The 22,439-nt window shown below is 40.8% G+C and overlaps 1 protein-coding gene across 2 annotated transcripts in view; it reads left to right on the top strand.

Moving 5' to 3' along the window:
• The first annotated feature begins 1,854 nt into the window (after positions 1–1,854).
• Positions 1,855–22,439, top strand: part of PSTPIP1 (proline-serine-threonine phosphatase interacting protein 1) — a 99,469-nt gene continuing 78,884 nt past the window's right edge. For both annotated transcript variants that reach the window (XM_090029192.1, XM_090029191.1), the window contains exon 1: positions 1,855–2,155. In XM_090029192.1, coding sequence (XP_089885318.1) covers positions 2,123–2,155 — 33 coding nt within the window. In that variant the 5' untranslated portion in view covers positions 1,855–2,122. The remainder of the gene's footprint in view (positions 2,156–22,439) is intronic.

Raw genomic sequence — 22,439 nt, 5'->3', positions numbered from 1 at the left:
GGTTTGGGGAAGGGCAGGCAGACTGGGGTGGCTGGCAGCTTTGTGGGGGGGTGAGGAGGTGGTTGACAGCTCCATGGGGAGTGGGTTAGCAGACTCAGGGGGGCTCTCTCCCCGCTGGATCAGGGGCTATTTTTAGCCCCCCAACTCCCCAGATGAACAAACTCTTACTGGTGAACTAACCCTGATCCCACTCTCTCCCAGCCCCTGCCCCCCCGGCTTACTTTCATCAGCTCCCTGCACTGGTAAACTCTGGTAAAACTGGGACCAGGAGTGGCCTGCAGGATCAAGGGCGGGGGGGGGGAGGGCCTGGCTGGCCGGCCAGCAGAGGGGTTCTGTCCATCTCAGGGGAGGGGGAGAGGCTTGAGGGGCTAAATGTCTCAGGGCTACACTGGGAATGTGTAAAGAAGTTCAGTCAGATCAGTTTAGCTGTACCCAGTCTAACTTAATACACCTCTGAGATATAGTTAAATTAGATTGGGTCAGCCATTTCTTGACCAACCTAACCATCCTGGAACTTCTGTACAGTTCACACTTAGATCCACCTAACTAGGGATCTAAAAGTAAGATCCAAATTGTGGGTGAACTGAGTTAGGCCCAATGGGCATTTTTAATGTGATCTACCTCAGTTGGCCAAATGATCTGCTGGATATTTACAGGTATTGCTCTTGATTCTGCAGCGAGTGCTTTGGAATCCTTGAAAGACAGATGCAAGTGCTGTTTCTATATGCCAGGCTTAATTTTTTTCTAGCAGAACAGCAATTGAATTGAGCACATAGAGGACCAGTTTGGAATAAGTGGTTTGATGAAGGGAGCTTTCTTGTATGGGAAATGTTTTTGCTTGAAACAGTTCCCTTTTCAAATTCCCAAAATTTTAAAATACAAAAGCCCTCAAAAGTTTGGAAGAGATTAACAAAAATTGCACTGATTATTACACAATATGAATTTGGAAAAACACAGACAGACTGCTTTTTCAAGAAAGCACAATGATCATATTTATCACTATTTACATACCTATAAAATAAATCTATTAGCCTGTGTAGCTACTTGTTTTAAATAATGTGCACTTCAGTGCTTCAGTGGGTATGGTGTTGCATGCTGCCAAATTAATTGTCTGTGCTTCAAAATGTTTAATTTCAGATCTCTGTGCTAGTAAGTTTTTAACCCTAATTTCTCCCTCCCTTCGAGATTTCTACAGAGTTTGGAATTATTTTCTAAAGCTCATTTATCCAGCTTTATTGTGCATGTAACAATCACTTCCTTAGCCCTTTATTTACAGACGACATACCACACATGAACAGTTTGTTTTTTGCTAGCTCTCATTTTACTCAATTATCACATTTTTAAATTTGTTATGTAGTAATGGCAGAAAGGCTCTGGATTACCATTCAGATGCTAGCATAAGTCTTTTAGTAAACACACACACATGCATATTTACAAACATTTGCATGAAGAAGGTAGTTTGCAAATCAGAGAAAAATGTACATAAAAAAGAAACTTTATGATTTCCTTAGTTCTGCTGGAGGATTGAAAGCAATTTTCAGTTGCAAAATATAACTTTGTAGCTACACTTCCTGTGTATGCATATGGACTTTTGCCAAGATCAAAAGATTCTAAAGAAATGTCATGCATACATTTTTTGCAATACCGCTGTAGTGTGCAGCTGTTTGAATCTGATTTCTTCTTTATCTCTTTCTATTGTGCTGGTTTAATTGATGTTGTTATTGCAAACTCTCACCAATTTCTTTTTCTTTTTGCCAGTAGCTCACATGCACACATGGCAAGAAGCAGCCTGACATTGCTTGACATCTCTCTGCTTCCTCATTTCGATATTAACTGTTTACCAGAAGAGAAACAGGTCTGGGGCTAGGGTGTTTCTCTTTTTTTTTCTTGTGAGGATTTTTGTTTCCCCTCTGCTCACAGTAGCAGATCATGACACAGAGCTTCCTCAGACTGCCCAATGCTGTTTTTCACCAACTTGAATTTAGAGCAAACAGGAGCGTGGAAGCATTTAACTTTCTGCTGTAGCCGGTGCATGGTAAGAACTGCAAAGCTGAGTGCTGCTGCTAATCTATTCTCAGGACAAACCAGTTGAAGGAATTTCCCCCTCCATAGTTCAGTAATAATGACACAGCTGCAGTTTAAAGATGCATTTTGGGTAAGTGTACATTTCCTGTGCTAAACCTTATTTCTACATCTAAAAAGTTTGGTTTTGGATAAATTTACTACTGCTTCATGCTTCAAACTTAGTTTAGCGGCAAAATGAGCTTATACCCATCCAAAGTGAGACTGTTTGCTACAATAATCATTTGATCTTAGAAAATGTGTCCAGTTCTTACTGAACTGCAACTGACATTCTTTATTTCTAAGCCATGGAATCCAACCATTTGAAAGAAAAAAGGACTAGTTTGCCGTGTAGTCTCAAGATCACTTGTTTTTTTTGGAGTTTCCTCATGTTTTCAGGCGGGGTAACTGCGAGCAGGTGAACCGTTACTAGTTGTGTTATGAATCCTCTAATACTTGCTTTCAGAGTTTTAGCAGCCTCAGCAGAACTAACCAGGTGCACAGACACCACTATGTCTCACCTATTGCCTGTGTGTGTATAATGCAGTTATATGTAAAACAGGCATCCATGAGGTACTGTAAGTCCCATATTTCCCTAAACCAAAAATAGTTCTGGTTTAAAAATCTGTAGTCAGCCTTCCAAATAAAAACCCAGTAGTAATATTTCTTTTGAGAATATATATTGAGTCCTTCTAGTTACCTTCTAATATCTAAACCATCACAATATTCCCATGTATTGCACATAGCAAGGTTTCACCTGCATAAATCCTGGGATGTGTCTGTGGGAGGAAGCAAAAGCTTCTATCATCCCCTCACCAGACCTGAGGAGAGAGGCCATTAAATTCAATGCAGCCTCAGTGCTGTATTCCTTTCTGTGTAGCAACTCCCTTTTGATGAAGGGGAAGGGACAGACCAAGGATGGCACGGAGTGGGGAGATGAGAGAAACGTGAGCCAACCTCCTTAGCAGATGACTTCCATTGGAGCAGTGGTGCCAAGGAGCGGTAGAGGGGGCGTGCAGCCGGCTTTGGAGCACAGACCCTTTGCACAGATGACCTTGCTCCCCAGTGAATGCAAAGAGATCCACAGCCCAGACAGGCTGATGCCCAACACCTGTGGCACCTTCTCAGGGCATGGAACCAAATCCTGCCCTGCTTTTAGTCAGTGAAATTCCCCCTGAGCCCCCTCCAGAAGGTTTTTCCCCAGGATGAGGCTTGAACCGTTAAAAGAGAAAGAACCAGATGCTATAAAAATTAAAGTTCCTATTATAATGTTAATGCAGCTGGGATGCACTAAGGAGACATTTTCTAGTCCTGCTTTTATGTTTAGTTCAGTGAATATATAAGCAGAATATTCAGGAAATAAACAGTGCTGCTGGAGGAAGCCTTTGGATTTCCTGACTTTTAAATTGGGCAACCTTTCATTTTACATTAATGCCTTTTCTTTTGTATTCATTTTCTAAGGGGCTGAGCGTCAGTTGGAAAAAACTAGGATAGCTCTACAGACTGTAGTGTAGCTAAACTGATTTATGCCAAACGATGGCCTGGCCCACACCAGTGTTTTGTTGGATTAAGATGAAAAAAACCACAATATGGAAACTCATTGTTGGTATTCATTAAAGTTAGCACACAAATAATCCTAAACAGGCTTTGAGTGAACACGCTTTCCTTTTGCTATCATTCAGCTGGAAACAGTTTGGTGCAAGGGGCTTGAGTTAGATAAAAGATATCCATGTGGTTGTACTATGGTGGCTTTATCATCATTAAAACTGATACTGAGAATTTACAGGATATTGCATAATGTAGCAATAAAGTACAACGTCTCCCTAAAATCACAGGGTCAGCAATTATTTTCACACCCACAAGTTTCTCCTACACCCATTCATAAGGCAAACATATATTTGCTGCATCTGTTTCAATGAGAAATTAAATCTTTTCGGTATATATTGCCCTGACCCAAGGGCAGGCAATTATTTTGGGCAGAGGGCTGCTTACTGAGTTTTGAGAAGCCATCGAGGGCTACATAACAGGCAGCCCAGGGCAGATTAATATTAATTTTCTAAATGTCTTAGGGGCACCACAGGCTGGATAGAATGGCCTGGTGGGCCGTGTTCAGCCCCCAGGCCTCATTTTGCCCACCCCTGCTAACAGCTGTGACATTATTCCCTGTGCCTTGTGAATGGAGAGGGCTATCCTGAACTAGCTTCCATGGTGTAGAAACACTTTTGCTGGTATTTGGCACTGAATACAAAGCCTGAGAGTATGGATCCATATCTGTAAGGCTAGTATATTCATTTTTTCAACTTTCCAAAGCTGAGCCCTCTTTCAGGAAAATTAAACTAATCGTGGATAACTGGTTAATTTTAATTTCCCACTCCTACTTCATCCCTCCCAAACAAAATGGGAGGGATGAAGAAATTGACTACAGAAATGGCTCTACTAAGCTTCACACTTCAGCCATTTTTGTTCTAACTTGGACTGGGGTAAAACAAAGTAAAATAAGAATGTTTAAAAACTCAGCATTTTTAATTCTCATACTCACCAACAGCTGAAGGGGATTTGCACAAAGTTGTCATAAAAATGTATTATTTGACCTGATGTTTCCCATAACCTGGTAAAACTTTCTAGAAAGTTTTCAGGAGGCAAAAAATAGTAAAATGGCTTCTTAGGTGAATGTCTATGTCATGTCTATTATTTCTTCATAGGCAAATAATCCACTGTATTAGTGTATTAATACAAATGTAAACACCAATACCTCATTTTTTCTAACAGCATACACTAGATGAAAGATAGCTATTCATGTTATTCGTAGCACATGTGTGATAGCAGGTGAGCTTCATTTCAGTATTCATGAGTGAATTCAGTGAGTTAAATTTCAGGTTATATTAATGGGCAAAAATAGTAACAATAAGAGGTTTACTGAGATAAACGCAAGATTGCCTTTCCAGTAGGATTATTTTCTGACAACTTGGAGGAAAAAACCCCAACTTTTGGAACTGATGCTTTTCGATTAAAATCTGAGATGGATTTACCATTCCTGCTTTCAACAGAGCAGGAACAGTTCCTACTTCTGTTTGCTTTGACCTGCAGCTCAACCCTACCCTTGCTGCTCTGTTACGTATAATCTGGCCAAGAGCTGGGGACGGGTTTTGTTGGTAGTATTCAATGCTTTTCCTTAACCATCTAAGAAGATGGAACATGTTACATTTTCTAAAAGTACTTGAAGTCCCATTTTCAAAAGTGACTTAGGTACTTGGGCATGATCCAGAGCTCTGTCAAGTGAAGGAAACATTTCTGTTTCCATCCACTTCAGTAACCTTCAAAGTCATATTTGAAAATAGAAGATAAACTCCTAAGTGACTTAGGCATGTTGTAAAATTACTCCCTGTACCAGGAAATGCTCTCCTACCCAACCTTAGACTGACCACAGCACTTGCATCTTTCAGTGATTCAGAGTGAAATGTATTAGCAAATGGGAGGAAGGCCTTGTTAGGGCAATTGCCTGGATCTTGGGATATCACAGTTCAAGTCCCTGCTCTCCTTCAGCCTTCCTATGACCTTGGATGAGTTATACAACCTCTTTTCTTCTCCATTTCTTCTCTATACAATAGCACTGTCCCATGTCCCATTGGTGTTGAGGAAAAAATACAAGGAGTCTGATTGTGCTCAGACACTACAATAAAAGGGGCCACGAATGCTCTTAGGACATGCAGGCAGCTATAGACAAAGCAGGTTTTTCTCTCTCCCTCTTACTGTTATTATAATTTCACACTGTGGAAGGTTCACTGCAAACAATACCCCTATGAATGAACCTCTGAAACATTACTTCGGCTTTGTGGTGACTCTTAACCCTTCCACAGGCAACGGGTCTCTAAGTATGCACTATAGTTATTTTCAGAAGTTTCTATTTCTAAAATCAGTACATGGTCTAGGCAACACACACCTATAAGGAGAGTGATAATTTTTCCAGCCCTAATAAAACCCATTTGAGACAGTGTGACCAATTCAGAGAAAATATAGTTTTCTAATATAGATATAGGAAGTCCCTTTTACATTAGGCACTCAAAACATAACCCTACAACACTAATAAAGAGCTGGTAGAGACTGTACTTAAGGATAGGAAGCATGCAAATACATCCTTCTATAAAGCCTCTCTTTATCAGGTCTGGGTATGTCTACACATTCATTAACGCACCATGGCACGTTAAGTTTAGTACCTGTAATGACAGGTACTAACTTAATGAGCCATAATTGGTGCTACTGCGCATTAGGAGTAGCACTACCACGTTAACGTACAGTAGAATTAGTCTACTTACACTCAAAGCATCTTGTGTAGATGCGCCCTCTGTTAGGGAAAATGAGGCCTGAAAGATTAGACAAATACCTGTCAGGGGTTGTCTAGATATCCTTTTCAACCTCAGCGAGGGTGATAGATTAGCTAACCTCCTGAGATTCCTTCCAATTCTACATCTCAGTGATAGAACTGAGCTTTACCAGGGAAAAAAAATAATTGTTGGAAGATGGTTTCAGCATTGGCATTTGGCCTTTCTGGAGAGCTAACTACTAATTTTCAATAGAATTGCCTTTATTAAATTTGGCTGGGCATGTTTAGGGTAATAGGTACCATTTTTATTTCATACATAACAACAAATAAACAAACACCCTTGCCACAACGAGTGAGATAAAAGGATCACGTTCTTTCTTGATTTACCTAAAATGCCATGCATTGAGATTACAGAGGTTGTAAATCAGGGTACATTAAAGCCCCAGACATGGCCCACATGACCAGTCTACATCCTACTGTGTTATCATTTTCATAAACTGAGATAGACATGAGAAGAAACTTCGAATGAAGGGGGAACCTGTGTGAAAAAACAGAGTTTGCTTGTCAGAGCAAAGGCTGTATTTGCTGTAAGGATGGACTACTTGTCCCCATGTCCTGTAATACTCTCAAACAAGTGTATTACTCGTAATCTCCTTCTTTGTAGCAAGAGAAAGCTGATATGAGAATGCTGGTCTCTAATCGGAACTATGGGAAACATTTCTTGGAAATATTTGAATGTTTAGACTTGATTTTCAGTACTGGATTTGGGTCATGAGAAAGAGACTCTGAATAGCTGTTGCGATAACAGTAATGTTGCAGTCCTCAGCAAGTGTTTCTGTCCAAGACATAAGGAAGTTCTACTAAGCTGTGATGAACATTTTCCATATTTTGAAGCACCTACTATGCCTATGAATATTGAAGCAAACTAAGGCACTAATTCTACCTTCCATCCTCCAAGCACACCATCTAGAAAAACATCTAAAATGGTGAAGTACAGCATCCCTAAGTCTGTTTATCCCTGTACCTCATTTCTTGGTCCATAAAGAAGAATAAGTTCTGCTAATTAATTAAATCTTTCATGAAATATCATTAAGGACCTTTAACTTTATTTAAAGCATTCCTTAGTAAGGTTCAAGTAACTACTGATGACCTGCCTGTGGTACTTCAGACTGAAAAGAAAAATAGTTTCTGGGGGGAGGTTTAGGAGGGTGAATAACACCATCCAGCAGGCCAGCTTATTTTCTTTCTGCTGTGCTTATGTCACAACATGTAAGGTAGCAGAGAGATACCATATAATAGTTCTTTCCACCTTCACTTTAGCACATAGATCAGTGACATGGTTCTTCTGGATAAAATAAAATAGTGCTTTCATATGCATACCTGGTCAGCTGAATCTGCATGCTTTTACACTCTATGCTAGTTAATTTATTTTGTGCCTGACAAACCATCTCCTTGAAGAAAAAAATCAAAGAAGTTGTTACCTGCGGATAATGAATGAAATGTAAAATCTTAGTGGAGATAAGACATTAGTGGTGTTCATCTCAGGATAGCTAATCTAGGTCAAATCCTCCATGAGAAGCTTGCAGGATTGACCTTCATGTAGCTACATCTAAACTACCTTTGTTTTGTCACTATTAGAATTTTACATTTCATTAATTATTTCCATGTAACAACACACTTTGTTTTTTGGTGAAGGCATAGCCATAGTTTGCAAGGTTTAATTTGGCTGGAAAGGAATGAGAGAGGAGCTACAGACTCACTATACAGCCCCTTCTGTACAGAAGAATAAAAAGGAATGGCTATGCAGAAGTCCCATAAGAGATCCTTTAGGTATTTAATCTGAATTGAAGTTGTTAGCAATACATTTTCAGTGCACTGTGTTCACATACAAGAAATAAAATGTGTTCGCTCCTGTAGGCTTGTTCCATCTGCTGCTAAAAAGAACTAATGCCTTTGTGTCTAGTGCTGGAAAAAATACCATCCCTTGGTGCTGAGAGGGTAATTACTGTGACAAAGTAAGCGGGGAGCCACTCAGAATAGTTTGGTCTAATGTTCCAGTGTGTAGAGTAGGCCAGTATTTGAAGTATGCATTTGGGAATCAGGACTCTGATTTCATTCCTAATTTTGTTATTGATTCTTTCTGTGATCTCAGGGATAAGTCATTAACTCCCTAGGCTTCAGTTTGCCTATCTGGAAAACAAGTGTATTGTTTTTCTATGTCCCTGTAATTATGATATTTAAAACACACCTTGTAGCAACTCAATATAGTTTTGGCAGGTTGGTATGGGAAGAGAAAACAAAATATTTCTGCATTGAAAAGCTGTTATGTCAAACTAAGAGATCCCTGTGGGCTGGGTAACTAGTCCTCAAAGCAATTTAGGAGGCCAGATCTTTCAAAACAGAGTGACAAAAGACAACCCCTCCTCAAAAACAATGAAGCCCACACCAAAGAATCAACAAATAAAAAGTGCTGGCTGTCCATCAGTCTTGAAAAACTACATTTTGAACATGCTGAAAGGGACACATTGAGTTCACAGTGAAAGCCCTTCCTCTGAGTACCCAGGGTCTGTAAAAAGAAAAAACTTTCAAAGCAGGAAATTGCTTGGATGCATTGTCTGCACTTCCAGAACATAAAACTGACACACTTAACTATTCTGAGTGTGTACCTCTATCTGTAGCTGTACTGAATGACTATACTGTATGTTCTAGGTCACCAACAAAAGATGCTAAAATGCTGTGGTACAAGGTCTACTGTTCATGGAATCTTTCTGGTAAATTAGTTTATTAGTCTCAAACTTGAAAATAGTAGTCACATTATTTTGAGAAGTGCTGTGGTAACCTGATGTAGCAATAAAAGACTGTCAACTTCAACTATTATTAGGCCCAAGCAAGTGGTTCCTTGGATATACAGCTGTAGATATTATAACTTCTACATTATCTTGTACCTATATAAGAACTGCAAGTACTGATTAGTATTCAGGCTGCAATTATATTGCTCCTGATTTTGGCTACTTTCAGAGCCATCATCCAATTTTGGCAATTCAAGCAGCATTGGAAGTAAATGCATAAGACCGTAAATCTAATGTGGAAATTTAAGACTGGAAAATGAATTTTTAACATCATTTACTGTCTGCTGTTTGCACTACTGTGAAAAGATGCATGTTGCTGTTAAAACAGACTTACTTCAGAACTAAAAATAAAAATTGGTGTTTCACCATGACACAAGTATGTTTTACCTTGACAAACACTCAGGTTCAGAACAGCAGCCAGAGACCTCATCTAGACTGTCTAATCCATAGCCATTCTTGTGCTCATGATGCAGACTTTCTAGCTGTTGTATCTTCTAGAATTCATCCTGGGACCCAAAATGCCAACTCTGACCAAATTCTACTTGGTATACTGAGCAAAGATAACCGCATTCTTTTCTTTCTTCTTACCTACATTTTCTTAAATTTTTTCTAACATACACATTTCACTTGTTATTTGCCTGGCATAATTTTTCACTTAATCCCCAACAGAGAATTCTCACTTGATTCATAGGAATTCAATTATATTTCAAAGATCTAATTAGTTTTCTCCCCAGTATGGGAAGCGTCATAAACCTTCCTTTCCCTGCTTCATGTCTTACATTGACAGGACAGTACTATGGTACCGAAGTCCTACTCCTGATTCTTCAAAGTTTAAATGACTAAAAGAAACATAATAAAAGAATGTCCTATAATTGTATAATCTTGGGTTTATATTCTCTTGTGCTGTTCTGAAGATGTCGAAGAGCAGTCTGGGTACATTTACCTGTGCACATTTACTGCACGGTAACCAAAATGACTGCGCAGTGTGGGTGTCTACATATGCATGCCTGTACTGAGCAGTAAATATGACAATTTATGCTGACTTGAGCATAAATTTGATACCTGCATTAGTTATTATGCAGTAACGCACGTGTAGACACCTTACTGCACAATAACATTGTGTGTGTAGACTGACTTGGGACTAACTTTAGTCCTAAGTCAGTTCACACAGTGCTAATGTGCTTTTATGCCTGCATGTATAGACACTGGCCTATTTCCACTTACTGCACAGTAAATTTAAACTAGTGGAAATGCACATATAGACACACCCTCTGAGTTCCAATTTGGTTATATTTCCTGGACATTTGTACACCAGGTACATTAGGCTGCTTAGAAAGTGACAGGTTGTTGGTTTCTCCCACCCTCTTGAGCTCAAAGACGCTTGGTTCTTTTCACTTGCCATGGTGCTGCAAGGTGAATCCTATCAGGTGGTAAGTGAAACACCTGTTTCCAGGCAGGTATAGAGAGTGGTAGTTAGCCCTGTTAGTCTCAAGTCAGGCAAAAGGCAGAGCAGTGTTGCACCTTAAAGACTAGCTTGTTCAGAGAGGCATGAGGTTTTGAAGCAGGCTGTAGCCTACAAAAAGCTCATGCTTCTCTGAACAAGTTAGTCTGTAAGGTGCCATAATACCCTGCCTTCATGCATGCACTTCATCTAGCTTTTGTAGTAAAACATTGCCCAGTAGCTACAGTTCACTGAAAGATAAAGTTGACTACACTGCTCAGTACAGACTTCAGGGCTAGGGACAGACATTATACATAAACCAGTTTAAGTGATCAGAAACTGGTTTAAACCTGTAACAGAACAGCTGTTCAGTGCACATAAAACCAGTTTCAAAATGGCTGAAACCAGTCTGAGATAAACCTGGTTGAATCAAACTTAATTGATTTGGGTCAAACCAGTTTATGCAATCTGTCCCAGACCCCTTCCTGGTTTAACTTAAAATCAGAGTCCCCCAGCATCCCAGATGCTTTGCAGCCCTGGGCAGGGCTCTGCTCCTGAGAGCTGGGCTGAGCCCTTCCCCTCTGCTCCCTGGCTGGAGCTTCGGCAGAGATGGCAGCACAGCAGTGTCTGCCTGGCTTCCCCCCAGCCTGGCTCACTGTTTAAGCAGGGATTCCCCTCTCCACTCTCTCCCACAGCACAGACTGTTGTCAGCATGTGGTATGCAGCTAATGCTGAGAGGTGTCTGTGTAAGGCAGACAGGACACAGGCAGATAGGACAGTGTCTGCTTAGGGCCTTTTGGAGTGAATCAACAGGTCAGCTGGTAACATCCCTTCTGCCTTCCTTGGAAAAAGTTGTTTAAGAAGAGCTTGAACTCATGAGAGAGGCTTTGTTTTCTGATGGGGTGCTAAATGCTAATAATGATAAATGCTCTGTTATTAGCTCCCTCCTGAGCTGATTATGAGCAGGGAGACAGGGAACCCCTCCCTAATCAGTGCATCCTACTGGGACCTGGCCACACCTTCCTCAGCTCAGCACGTAGAAGGCCAGGGAGGGCTGCTCTAGCAACCCTCAAATTCTAGCCTGAGCCACTGCAGACATGTGCCTGCATTTCTTCAGTCCAAGGGGGATGTCTGTATAGTTACAAACCAGTTCAGCCTAGCCAGGTTAGACTAACCTGCAAAGACTGAATCATTTCAGGCTCAGACTTTTTGAATGTCTGTCCCTAGCCCAGGATTCCCCGTACACTGAGCCAAGGATCACAGCCCAGCACTGTAATCTTTCACTGGTGCTTTGGTAGCTAAGGATAAGAAAAAAAAGTTGAAAATATGCGTAAGTCCTACCAGCATTTTAGTTCCTCAAATAATTATTTCTTTACTATAAATGGCCCAGTTCTGCTTTTATATGTTGAAAATTCTCACTGAGCAAGTCTGAGGAATTGAAAAGCTTTATTGCTGCAGCTGAATGGTCTTGGAGTCATTTAACTTTTGTCTTAAACAAGTAGCAGATATTTCTTACAAGCCTCAGAGAACTAAGTAAATCCTGACTAGCAAACAATCTATTTAGAATAAGGAATAAAAGAGGACTTAGAGGCACAAGCTCCTATTTCTCCATTTTAAGCAAGAATAAGTCAAATATTATTTTTAAAGTAACATCTCAAACCTTCGTGTAGGTGGGTTTAAGTTCTCTCCAATGATATGATTCAGTTTGTCTATGTTGTCTACTCCTAGTTTTTCCCTAAAAGGGATGAAAGACGTAGGAAAAGGGTTGAAGGAATGAAAGAATGGGTGGGTGATAGAAGATCAGATGAGTGTGAAAGTAGAAGGGAAGAGAGAATAGGAGGATGTATTATTACCCATGAAGGTTCACACTTTTCTCCTATCACCCTCCAGTACTCCACACAAGCCACCTTTTTCTATAGAAGCATACTTTCTGCTTTGAGTTGTCTTTCGTTCCAGAGAACTTAAAGGAAACATCACAATTAAAACACTCCCCACTATGGTTAATTTATCAAAAAAAGAAAAAGGCAAATAAAAGTTAAGGTCCAACCCTGCTCCCAAACTTGACTATAATTTTTGACAATACCATCATTTAAACTCTGATCAGATTCAATGTCAAGAAGCTCAAACCTTTAATTATACACTGTATAGTTTTGATAAGAAGTCAATGTTCTCCCCTCGAAAAGAATAATAAAAAACACAGCTGGGTTCTGCTTAAGGCTGACCAATACATCAGAACATGGTACTAGCATACAGAGCAGATGATTCTGTGCAGCACCCTTAGGAACAGTAGCAGCTTGTCCTGAAGGATGCCACAGTCATCTGCTGTCTTGGTGGCAGCATCCCTGCAGTTCCTAGGCCTGATCCACCAGTTTGGAAGGCAGGGATTAATCCTGTGTCATGAAGCTAGAAACCCAGGAGCCCTGCTTCAGACTGAGATTTACAGAGCTTTGGCAGGCTTTTATACTCTATGCTGGTTAATTAATTGTGCTTTTATTTGTTTTCTTTATTTTTATTTGTTTTCTTTTGTGTATTTTATTTTGTGCTTATTTATTTTGGGCTTTTATACTCTATGCTGGTTAATTTATTCTGGGAAGCTTTGGGACAGTCCATGTGGTCTTCACTGGAGCCACAGAGTCAGGAAACAGCCCACAAAGTGAGCTGACAAAAAGCCTTGCAGAGGCTAGATACTTTTTAAAAGCATGCATCTACATTTAACATTTAAAACCTTTTCTTCCAGGGGACTGTAAATGTGTTGTTAGGAAGGCTAGCAATCCTGAGAGTGTCTAGCATTAAACTAAAAAATGCCCAAGGTTACATTTTAAATATTTGAAGGGTAGCTATACTTCATTCTTCACTCACAATATTAGAAGAGGTCAAATGTTAGCCAACACCTGCACATAAAATAGTGCAATTAAAAACACCCAATTTAGCCTTCCCCTTAAAATCAATGAGGCTATTTGCAGTCAGGGTTTTGGCAGAAGTTCTCACCTCCTGGGTACTGGAGCTACATGAATTCAGGGCCTGTGCCGATCAGCTGCTGAGATCAGAACTCACCACACTTGCAGAGCTCCAGCAAGAGAGCTCACTGCACATGCGACACACAACCAAAGGGTGAGGGAGGGGTGTAACAGCCCTGCTATCACCCCGCTGGATCCATCACTGATAGTAGTTATACAGTCACCCAACTCTGTACAGCCTGCAAGGAAAGGAATGCAAGGAAAGGAACAGACATGACTGAGTAGTTACAATAACTGGATGGGAATTTTTTACGAAATAGTTTTTATTGGGTAGTGAAAAATTGTTGAAACATTTACAGGAAAAGGTCTAGAATTGACAAGATATTTCTAAGGCCCAAGATGAAATTTCTGGTCTGAGATAGAAACAGAGACAGTGAGGCTGTGTCCAGATGAGTGTGGACATTTGGTTCCCTGGGAACAACTACCAGTGGCACACCTTGTGCCACAGCTAGTTGTCCCTGGGAAACACCCGTGCCACACCTTGTGCCGCAGCTAGTTGTCCCTGGGAAACACCCATGCCACACATGCTTTGGGTTGGGTAGAGGAGGCTGAGGCCAGCACTGGACTGGCCTCAGCAGGCCTGCCTGGGGTCCTGGGGGCAACCCTGCTGCTCAGATCCTGGCTGGCAGCTGCAGTGCAGCTCCAGCTGTCCAGGCTTTGGTTTTGAGTGGCGTGCACTGCCCCAACATGCACCACTCTACCTTTTTCCCCCACAGGTTTTTATCCAGGGGTAAAAAAATAAAAAAGACCCCTGCGCTGCTCTCTTGCAGTGCAGAGAAGAGCGCACACTCCACAGCCATGCTTGTCTGGACTTGGCCTGAGTGAACAAGCCTCACTCTAGAATAGCCAATTGCTTTTTATTCAGGCTACTCACCTGGGATGTGAAGGACCCAGTTTGGAGCAGGGACTTAAGACTGGGTCTTCCACATCCACCCAAATCACTAGCTAGAGTCACACATGCTACCTCTATATTTTAGATGCAAAAAATTTGTATTCCTACAATGAGGAACAGCTTGAATAGAAGAGATTGAGAAAAGTTCTAGTGTATAATAATCACTAGCCTGGTTACAGTGGGAGATTCAGGTTCAAGACCTTGCTTTGCCTGATTTGGAACAGGATGCCTGTTACTCTGCATCTTGTTTTCTGGGATAAATTGTGAAAGGTCTCAGCTTTGTCTCAATGTGGAATGGAAGTACTTTTGAAATCTCAAAAATTTCTGTAGGACAGGAAAACTATTTCCTGCCCAGCTCTATTTTTATTTCAGCTAATTTATGACAATAGAAGAAGTTTGCTAAAAATCAGACCATTCTGATGCTTGTTTTCCAGTTGCAACAGCTGTTTCATTCTACCTATTCAGAGCTGCACCTCTGAAGCAATAGGACTATTCCCAGTGGCAGCGTCTGGTACTTGGGCAGAGTTATTTGGACACTGTCTTTGTGCCACTTTAAACTGATAGAGTACTTATGTAGTCCCTTAGTGGGGGCATGGGTAAAATCACTATGAAAATGTTAATGTTGGTATATCTTGTATCCCTGTGTCTGCCTGAACATTTAGTTGATATAACTCCCACTAGACATGCGTTAAACCAGTCCCAGAGTGGTTTAATTATTTTGATATTATGCTCGAGAAAAAACAGTGTGACCTAATGTGTGTGCAGATGCAAGGCAGTTTCTGCCAGAGAAAGCAACATTATTTTGGAACAATTTTTCTATGTGGACAAACGGGTCATATTGCATTAGCTTTATGGAGATTCTTTTTAGTCAAATTGCACAACATCTCAGGCTTGGTGACACACTCTGTCCTGCACAGTTATGCTGACTTGTTGTATCACATTGAGTAACCGGATGTGTTGAAAACAATTAAGTATAAAATGAAGATCTTTTGCTACATAAGGCTAAGACTGATTTGGACATGCAAATAATCTCCGTCAAAAGAACATTGGAAATCCCTGAATTAATTTCCAAACACAGCAAGGATTTGGGAAGACTTCCTAAACAGGTTTCTTTCCTACTCTGGAGATTTATTGCACATATACCTTGCACTTAGGAAAACCAAAGCTTAGAAAGAAAGACGACCAAGAAAATGACAGCTGATTTTAAAGTTAAATAAGGAGTTTAAGAAGAAATTGGCAAGTCAGTGTGAAGCAGTATTTTGCACTTACAGGCCTGAGATGGAAAATGTTTGTTGGCCGAGTGAGAGCAGACCCGTGGAATTGCAAAGAATTAAACAAGGAATCAAAGCAGAATTTGATCCCATATCTATAAACATTAAATGCAAGGGACTGGAATAGTCTCAGTTTTAGTCCATAACTGACGACTGTCCCTCCATCTCAAAATCATAATTGTACCCAGGCTGAAGGCTCACACCTGTACTCTACTCCAAGAGAGAAGAGAGGTGCTTAGCCATGTTTGTCTGAAGCCAAGTGGAAGGTATGGTATGGTGACACCTTAAAGACTAACCCCTTCAGAAAGCCATAACTTTTCTTACGCAATATTCTACTTTGTCAGATGCTAACCAAGAGAGGAAGGTCCTCAATTCGAACCTCTGATTTTCCCTCTGGCTTTGCAAGCTGGAAAGTCACTGAAACACTTTGGAAGTGGAAGTTTCATTTTCCAAAAAAAATAGCTCTCTTCTTTGAAAGTGGTGCCAGCTAACTACTCAGGCTTGTAGAGATCCACAAAGGCTACTTCAAAGTGCTAGTTTTATATAAGGTCCAGGTTGTTCTATAAGGTCCAGGCTGCAGCACTGTTTGGCTTCTAGAGAGATGAAAAATGTTGGCTTAGAGCCACCTCCCCCTCCACAGCTGGGCTTATTTTGGATTGCCTAATGCTTCTATCCAAAGTTGGCGTAAGGTGTAATGGAAGATGAAAAGATCTCACCTAAAAGGAGAAATGGGAAAAAAAGACAAAGAATTAGAAGCATAGGTATGGAGAGGATTTTTGTATAAAACATGTGGAGAGGGATTTGAAGCACGAAACCAAGATTCAACTTCACAAGTTCCTATTCCTTCCTATATTATTTTCATTTTCTCTTAAGTGGATAAATGAATACAAAAAGATGCAGGAACAACAGATGATCTTGCTTGGAGAACATCCATTTGTCTGAAACTAAAACACACTTAGAGAAACAGCAGTGCTGGTATCTGACCTTGCTTCATAAAAAGAAGCTGCTAGCAGTCGTGTCAAGTTTCTGTCAGTCTGCTCAGTGGTCTTGGTTTATTGATTAAGTGGATGCACAAGTCACCTCAAGCCAGAAAAGTTTAAAGGACACTATCAACATGAAAAAACATGTCTCCAAGTTTTGTAGCTAGCATCCTTTTAAGCAACCCTTTAAAAATCATTGGGGGTTGGCAATGTGTTAAGTATGTTGGCAAAAGAAGATATGTGCAGTTTGCTTTGTGTTTGACAAAAAGTATTGAGAGGTTCATCATTTTCCCTGTTATAGTACTGTCAACCAGTTTCTTCCCCACTGAAAAGATTCTTAGAGAAATCTCAACAAAGCAGCAGAAAAATTCTTATACTGGTTTCCAGACTTGGTGTCTAAAAAATTGTAAATGTATTTTTTTATGTAAGAATATGTAATGCCATAATCGGTCAGACTAGTGGTCCAGCTAGTTCAGTCCAGCCTCTCTCTGACAGTGGATGCTTTAGGCTAGGGACAGACATTCAAAAAGCCTGATCCTGAACTGATTTCACTTTTGCAAGTTGGTCTAACCTGGCTAGGCTGAACTGGTTTGCAACCTTACAAATATTTTCTCTGGACTGAGGAATTTCAGGCACATGCCTGCTGGAGAAATTCAGCACGTGCCTGCTGCGCAAGCTAGAAGCCAGGGAGCATTAGAGCAGCCCTCCATTCAGTTCACAGTGCTTAGCAGCATGGCCAGGCCCCAGCAGGATGCTCTGATTAGGGAGGTCTGCCTGCAGCATCCCAGGCTTTTCCCCACTGGCTGCTCAAGGGGCAGAAGTGTTGCCAGACCCCAGCCCTGGGCTAGCACTCTGAGGCAAGGGAGGTGTGTGTAGTATATGCATCTGTTGATGATATGGAGCTTTTCAATCTCCCTCTCCCTGCTTCTTTATACTGTCTGCAGCAAACTGACTGGCGAGCAAGCCAGCAGGGGGATGATAATAGTGTTTATCAACCCATCAGCAAAATAATAGCCTCTCTTCATTAATTCAAGCTATTTTTAAACAGCTTTTTCCAAGGAGGGACATTATCAGCTGACCTGTTGATTAGCTTCAAAAAGCCCTAAGCAGTCACAGTTCTGTCTGCCTGTCCCAGTGAAATCAGAAACACACATACAGACACCTCTTGGCATTATCTAGCATACCACATGCCTAGGGTCCATGAGGCTGGGGTCCATGTGGTGGGAGATGGGAGGGGTGGGGGGGGGGAAATTCCTGCTTGATCAGCAAGTAGCAAGGGGACGTAAGGCAGGGGAAAGCCAGGCCAACCTTGCTGTACCTGTAGTCTTTGCTGGAGCTCTGGCCAGGGAGCAGAGGGGCAAGGCCAGCTCTGCTGTCTGGAGGAGAGAGCCCCACCCAGCTGAGCCCAGAGAACATGCCAGGATGCAGGGGGAATCTGGTTTAATTTAAACCAGGAAGGGGTCTGGGACAGGCATTGTATAAACTGGTTTGACCCAAATCAGTCAAGCCTGATACTACATTCAACCAGGTTTATCTTAACCAGTTTCAGCCATATTGAAACTGGTTTATGTACACTGAACTTATGTTCTGTTATAGGTTTAAACCAGTTTCTGATCACTTAAACCAGTTTATGTGTAATTTCTCTCCAGAGCCTTAGAGTAGGCCCCCCGCCAACGGATCCAGCTAAACAGAGTTGTGTCATCAGGTTCAACAGGCCCCACAGACCTGAAAAGTTGGTGGCAGGAAAGCAGTGGTAGCATTAACTGCTGCTCCCCTGCTGCTAAATTTCTGGATTTATGGGGAGCTTGGTCAGATAGGGTGGCGCTATAAGGTAGATTGGGTGCATTGTACTAGGGTGGCACAGGGTGCACAGAACAGAGGTGGTACAGGGCTGGATCTCAGCATGCGGAGCTGAGCTGGAGCATTGTGGGGCCAAACTAAGGCAGTATAGGGCCTGATCCTGGTGTGTGGAGCAAAGGTGGAACATGGCCTGATCTGGGCGTGAGGCCCAAGTCCATGTTCTGGCCCCATGAGGGATCTAGCTCATGATTTGTCCCCATGCCAGTCATCTGGCCTGCAGGACCAAATGGTTGAGCATCTTTGTTTTAAAGGGAGAGCACTGAGCTGGGTATACCTACAGCAGATGCTCCCTAACTTTTTCTTCTTATGTCACCCCCATCCAGATTTACCAGCTGCCCATGTACCCCTACCAGCATACTTTTTATATTTTAACCCCTTAAATGCCAATTATTATTATAATGAAAATTTGATCCACCATTACACAATTTTTCTCCTGTACCCCCCAGAGATGTCTTGCATACCCTCAGAGGTATGCATACCACAGTTTGCAAACCCCTGATCTACAGTGACCTATCCCCTATTCATTATCCTTCCTGCAATCCACTATTGTTGACTTAGAAACACTAGAGGATCTCTCTCTGACCATTCTGTTTAGCAGCTAATAAAAAGATGCATCATCCAAGTGTATATCTAGTCCCTTTCTGAACCTGGCCATACTATCTGCCTCCACCACCTCAGGTGGCAATGAATTCCACAAGATAACTTTGTGCTGCATAAACAAATACTTTCTTTAGCGAGTTTTCAACCCATCTTCTGCTAATTTCACTGCATGCCCCCTAGTTCTAATATTGTTGTATTTAGTGAATAATAGTTCCCTATTCATTTTGCTTATGCCCTTCATGCTTTTATAGACCTCTGTCATATCCTCCTCAACCTCTCTGTTGCAAACTTAAGAGTCCTAGCCTTTTAAGTCTCTCCTGGTACAGCAACAACTCCATATTTCTCTCATCATCTTGGTTGCCCTTCTCTATGCCTTCATTGATTCTACCAGAGGTATCTCCTTTTTGAGATGCAGAGGCTTTAAAATAAATTATTTAGGAGCATCTGAAAATTTGTGGAAACGGTCTGAAGAAATGTCCCCAGCAGAAGGGGCTGTCCTTCTGAAAAATCTCTGGAACATGGCACCAAAAGGGACCTCCTGATTAGGGAGCACAGTTGCCTGCTTTTGCTAGCAACTGTTTCATATAATTCCTTTCATAAATTGACCAAGCTCTTTAAAGCCAGTTTAACTGACTACTTTAAAGCCAGTTAGTTGTTCTGCCCACATTACTGGAAGGCTGCTCCAGAGCCTCTCTCCAGCAATGGTTGGTTCCCTTTTCAAAGCTCATTAATATATTTATGACCATCTCAGATCCTTTTGTTCTGTGCTAGCATCTCATCTCCATTCTCATTACAGTCAGGGGTCTGCCTCCTCAGGGCACAGTTGGACCATACTGTGCTCCTGCTATTTTCTACCTCTCAGGATCTGGAGGCAATGGGAAGTGTCAAAAAGGCCTCAGAATGCAGGGAGAACAAAAGTTATTTAAAGTTACCTTTGCATCTGTTCCTCTCCCACCCAAATCCCATTTCTTCACTGGGCAGCAATTAGATATGACCTGCAGGGACTTTAGTTCAAGGCTGAAAGCCTTAAAATCAAAACAGGCTGTGTCTGCTTTGCTGTTTGAAATAAGGTAATTAAAAGGCTAGGCTTTCTTGCCCTTTTTCCAGTATTTCTTATTCTGCATGGAGAAGGCACTCTCTCCCACCAACAAATTATTTTTTTTGGTCTTTTGTTTTAAAAATACCAGCTCTCTTGGCAGACTGGAAAATTTGTGTATCGAAAGACACCAAGAACTGAGCCATTAAAAAGCAGGGCCAGGATTTAAAAATGTTTTTTGTTCAAAACTCTGGATTTTTGGTTAGAAAAATAAAATCAAAGCTTTTTTTTATGAAGGAGTCAAACCCTAATTACAGAACTGTGAAACTTTTCTTCAAATTTCTTAGTATTCCAAGAAAAACTGGGGAGACAAGATGCAAAGTTACTGCTATTTTCATAGATAAAACACACTCTCCTTCCAAAACTAAAGAAAAATCCTTTAAAGAAATCCACAATTTTCAGTCTTCATAAGAAATAAAGACAATTTTTCCCTTATCAGGAAACTTTTTTTTATATGCTATATATGTGCATTCTCAAGATAGGTACTTTTACTGTGCCTTTAAGATTTAAGGGACCTAAGTTGAAATTTTATGTTAAGGCAGTATACTTATATTAAGGATAAGACCTGCTGGACACTTATTGTCCATATATTTCATTATACAACAAGCTTATTGCAAAAAAGCCCACCCAAACTGCAACTGATTACTTGGAGTTATGCAAAGCACAGTCTACAACAACAAGACTAACAAATATCTATCACTTTCATGGTCTAGAAAGGTAGTTAGGAGGATGAAGGCTCAGGAAGATGAAATGTTAATTACTCTTTTTAACAGAGCTCCAAACTGCATTTCCTTTTTGCTAACACCTGGGGAGAAGCATTCAGAAGGCTTCTAAGCTTGCTCAGCACTGGCAGCTTGTGCAATTTTATCTTGAGTGCCGAGTAGCTTGGCATAGTTTTTTAATGATCCAACTTTTTGGTGGCCTGCAATTAAGGGAGAACTTCAGTTATAATTTTTAAAATAATTATCCAGCCTATGTGCTTCTGTAGAAATGATCCAAGTATAACCTCAACCAGAATGCAAATGAAAGCAACCTGACTCTTTTTTGTTTTGTCTCACATTTTGAGACCCGAGTTATGATTTTAATTTGTATAAGACTGGCAGTGTTGTTTGCTAACCAGCAATTACATAGCATGGCATTGCAGACATAAAAAAGCCTCAGTGACATTGGAGTGAACCTAAGTCCCCTTTTCAAAAACGTGTTAGTAAGCTTCTGAAAATTCTATCTAGAGACCAAAAGAAAAGAAAGAAAAAGACAAGACAAGACTGGGCAGTCACTTGGATCCTTAGCAAATAATTAAAATTCTAGTATGAAAAGTCTCTAAGAAACAAGAGATTTTGAATCGTTTAGTGTAACCAGCTTCAACACAACTATCAGCTCAATTCCCTTTTTGCCAAAAAAGTCTGACATAGACAAGCCGCAATTAGGTCCATCTAAGGAAGCAAATCAAGTATTCAAAAGCTGCTGTGAACCATCATTTTTCAATAGACGCCAAACAGCTCCAGTCAGCAGGAGTGAAGGAGATCATTTGTTTGAGGGCAGTTCAGAACACAAACATGCATTTCAAAACACATTAACCATTTCTTTACTAGATTTAGAAATATGGCAAAAGTGTTCACATAATATAAGACAAGAGCAGTTTAAACATGACTCTTGGGTTAAGGAGTTCTGTTTTCACGTAACTCTACACTAACCTCTTCCCATTCCATCTATGCTATTTATATGCTTCCCCTTCCAAATCATATTGCACACATTTACCAGTCAACTGTTAACAATTTCCAGGATAAAACATATCAAGAGCATAAGAAAAGATTCATTTCATACTGAAACAAAAACCCAACCTCTTTGTTAACTTACACAAGGATAATAGGGAATAGAATTATGATCTCCTCATTTCATTAGGGGATACATCCGAAGGGTTCTAATGATAGCACAGTAATCTGAAGGTCATGGACTTTAGCACAATTCCTTCCTCAATATCCCTTTAAGCCACTGAGCTAGACCACTGAGATTGGACTTGAAGAACACTACTGAATATTTATCTCTCTTTT

This window comes from Crocodylus siamensis, chromosome 15 (genome assembly GCF_052110815.1).
Source record: "Crocodylus siamensis isolate JL-2025a chromosome 15, ASM5211081v1, whole genome shotgun sequence".
NCBI lineage: Eukaryota > Metazoa > Chordata > Crocodylia > Crocodylidae > Crocodylus > Crocodylus siamensis.
This window is presented reverse-complemented; position numbering and strand designations above follow the sequence as displayed.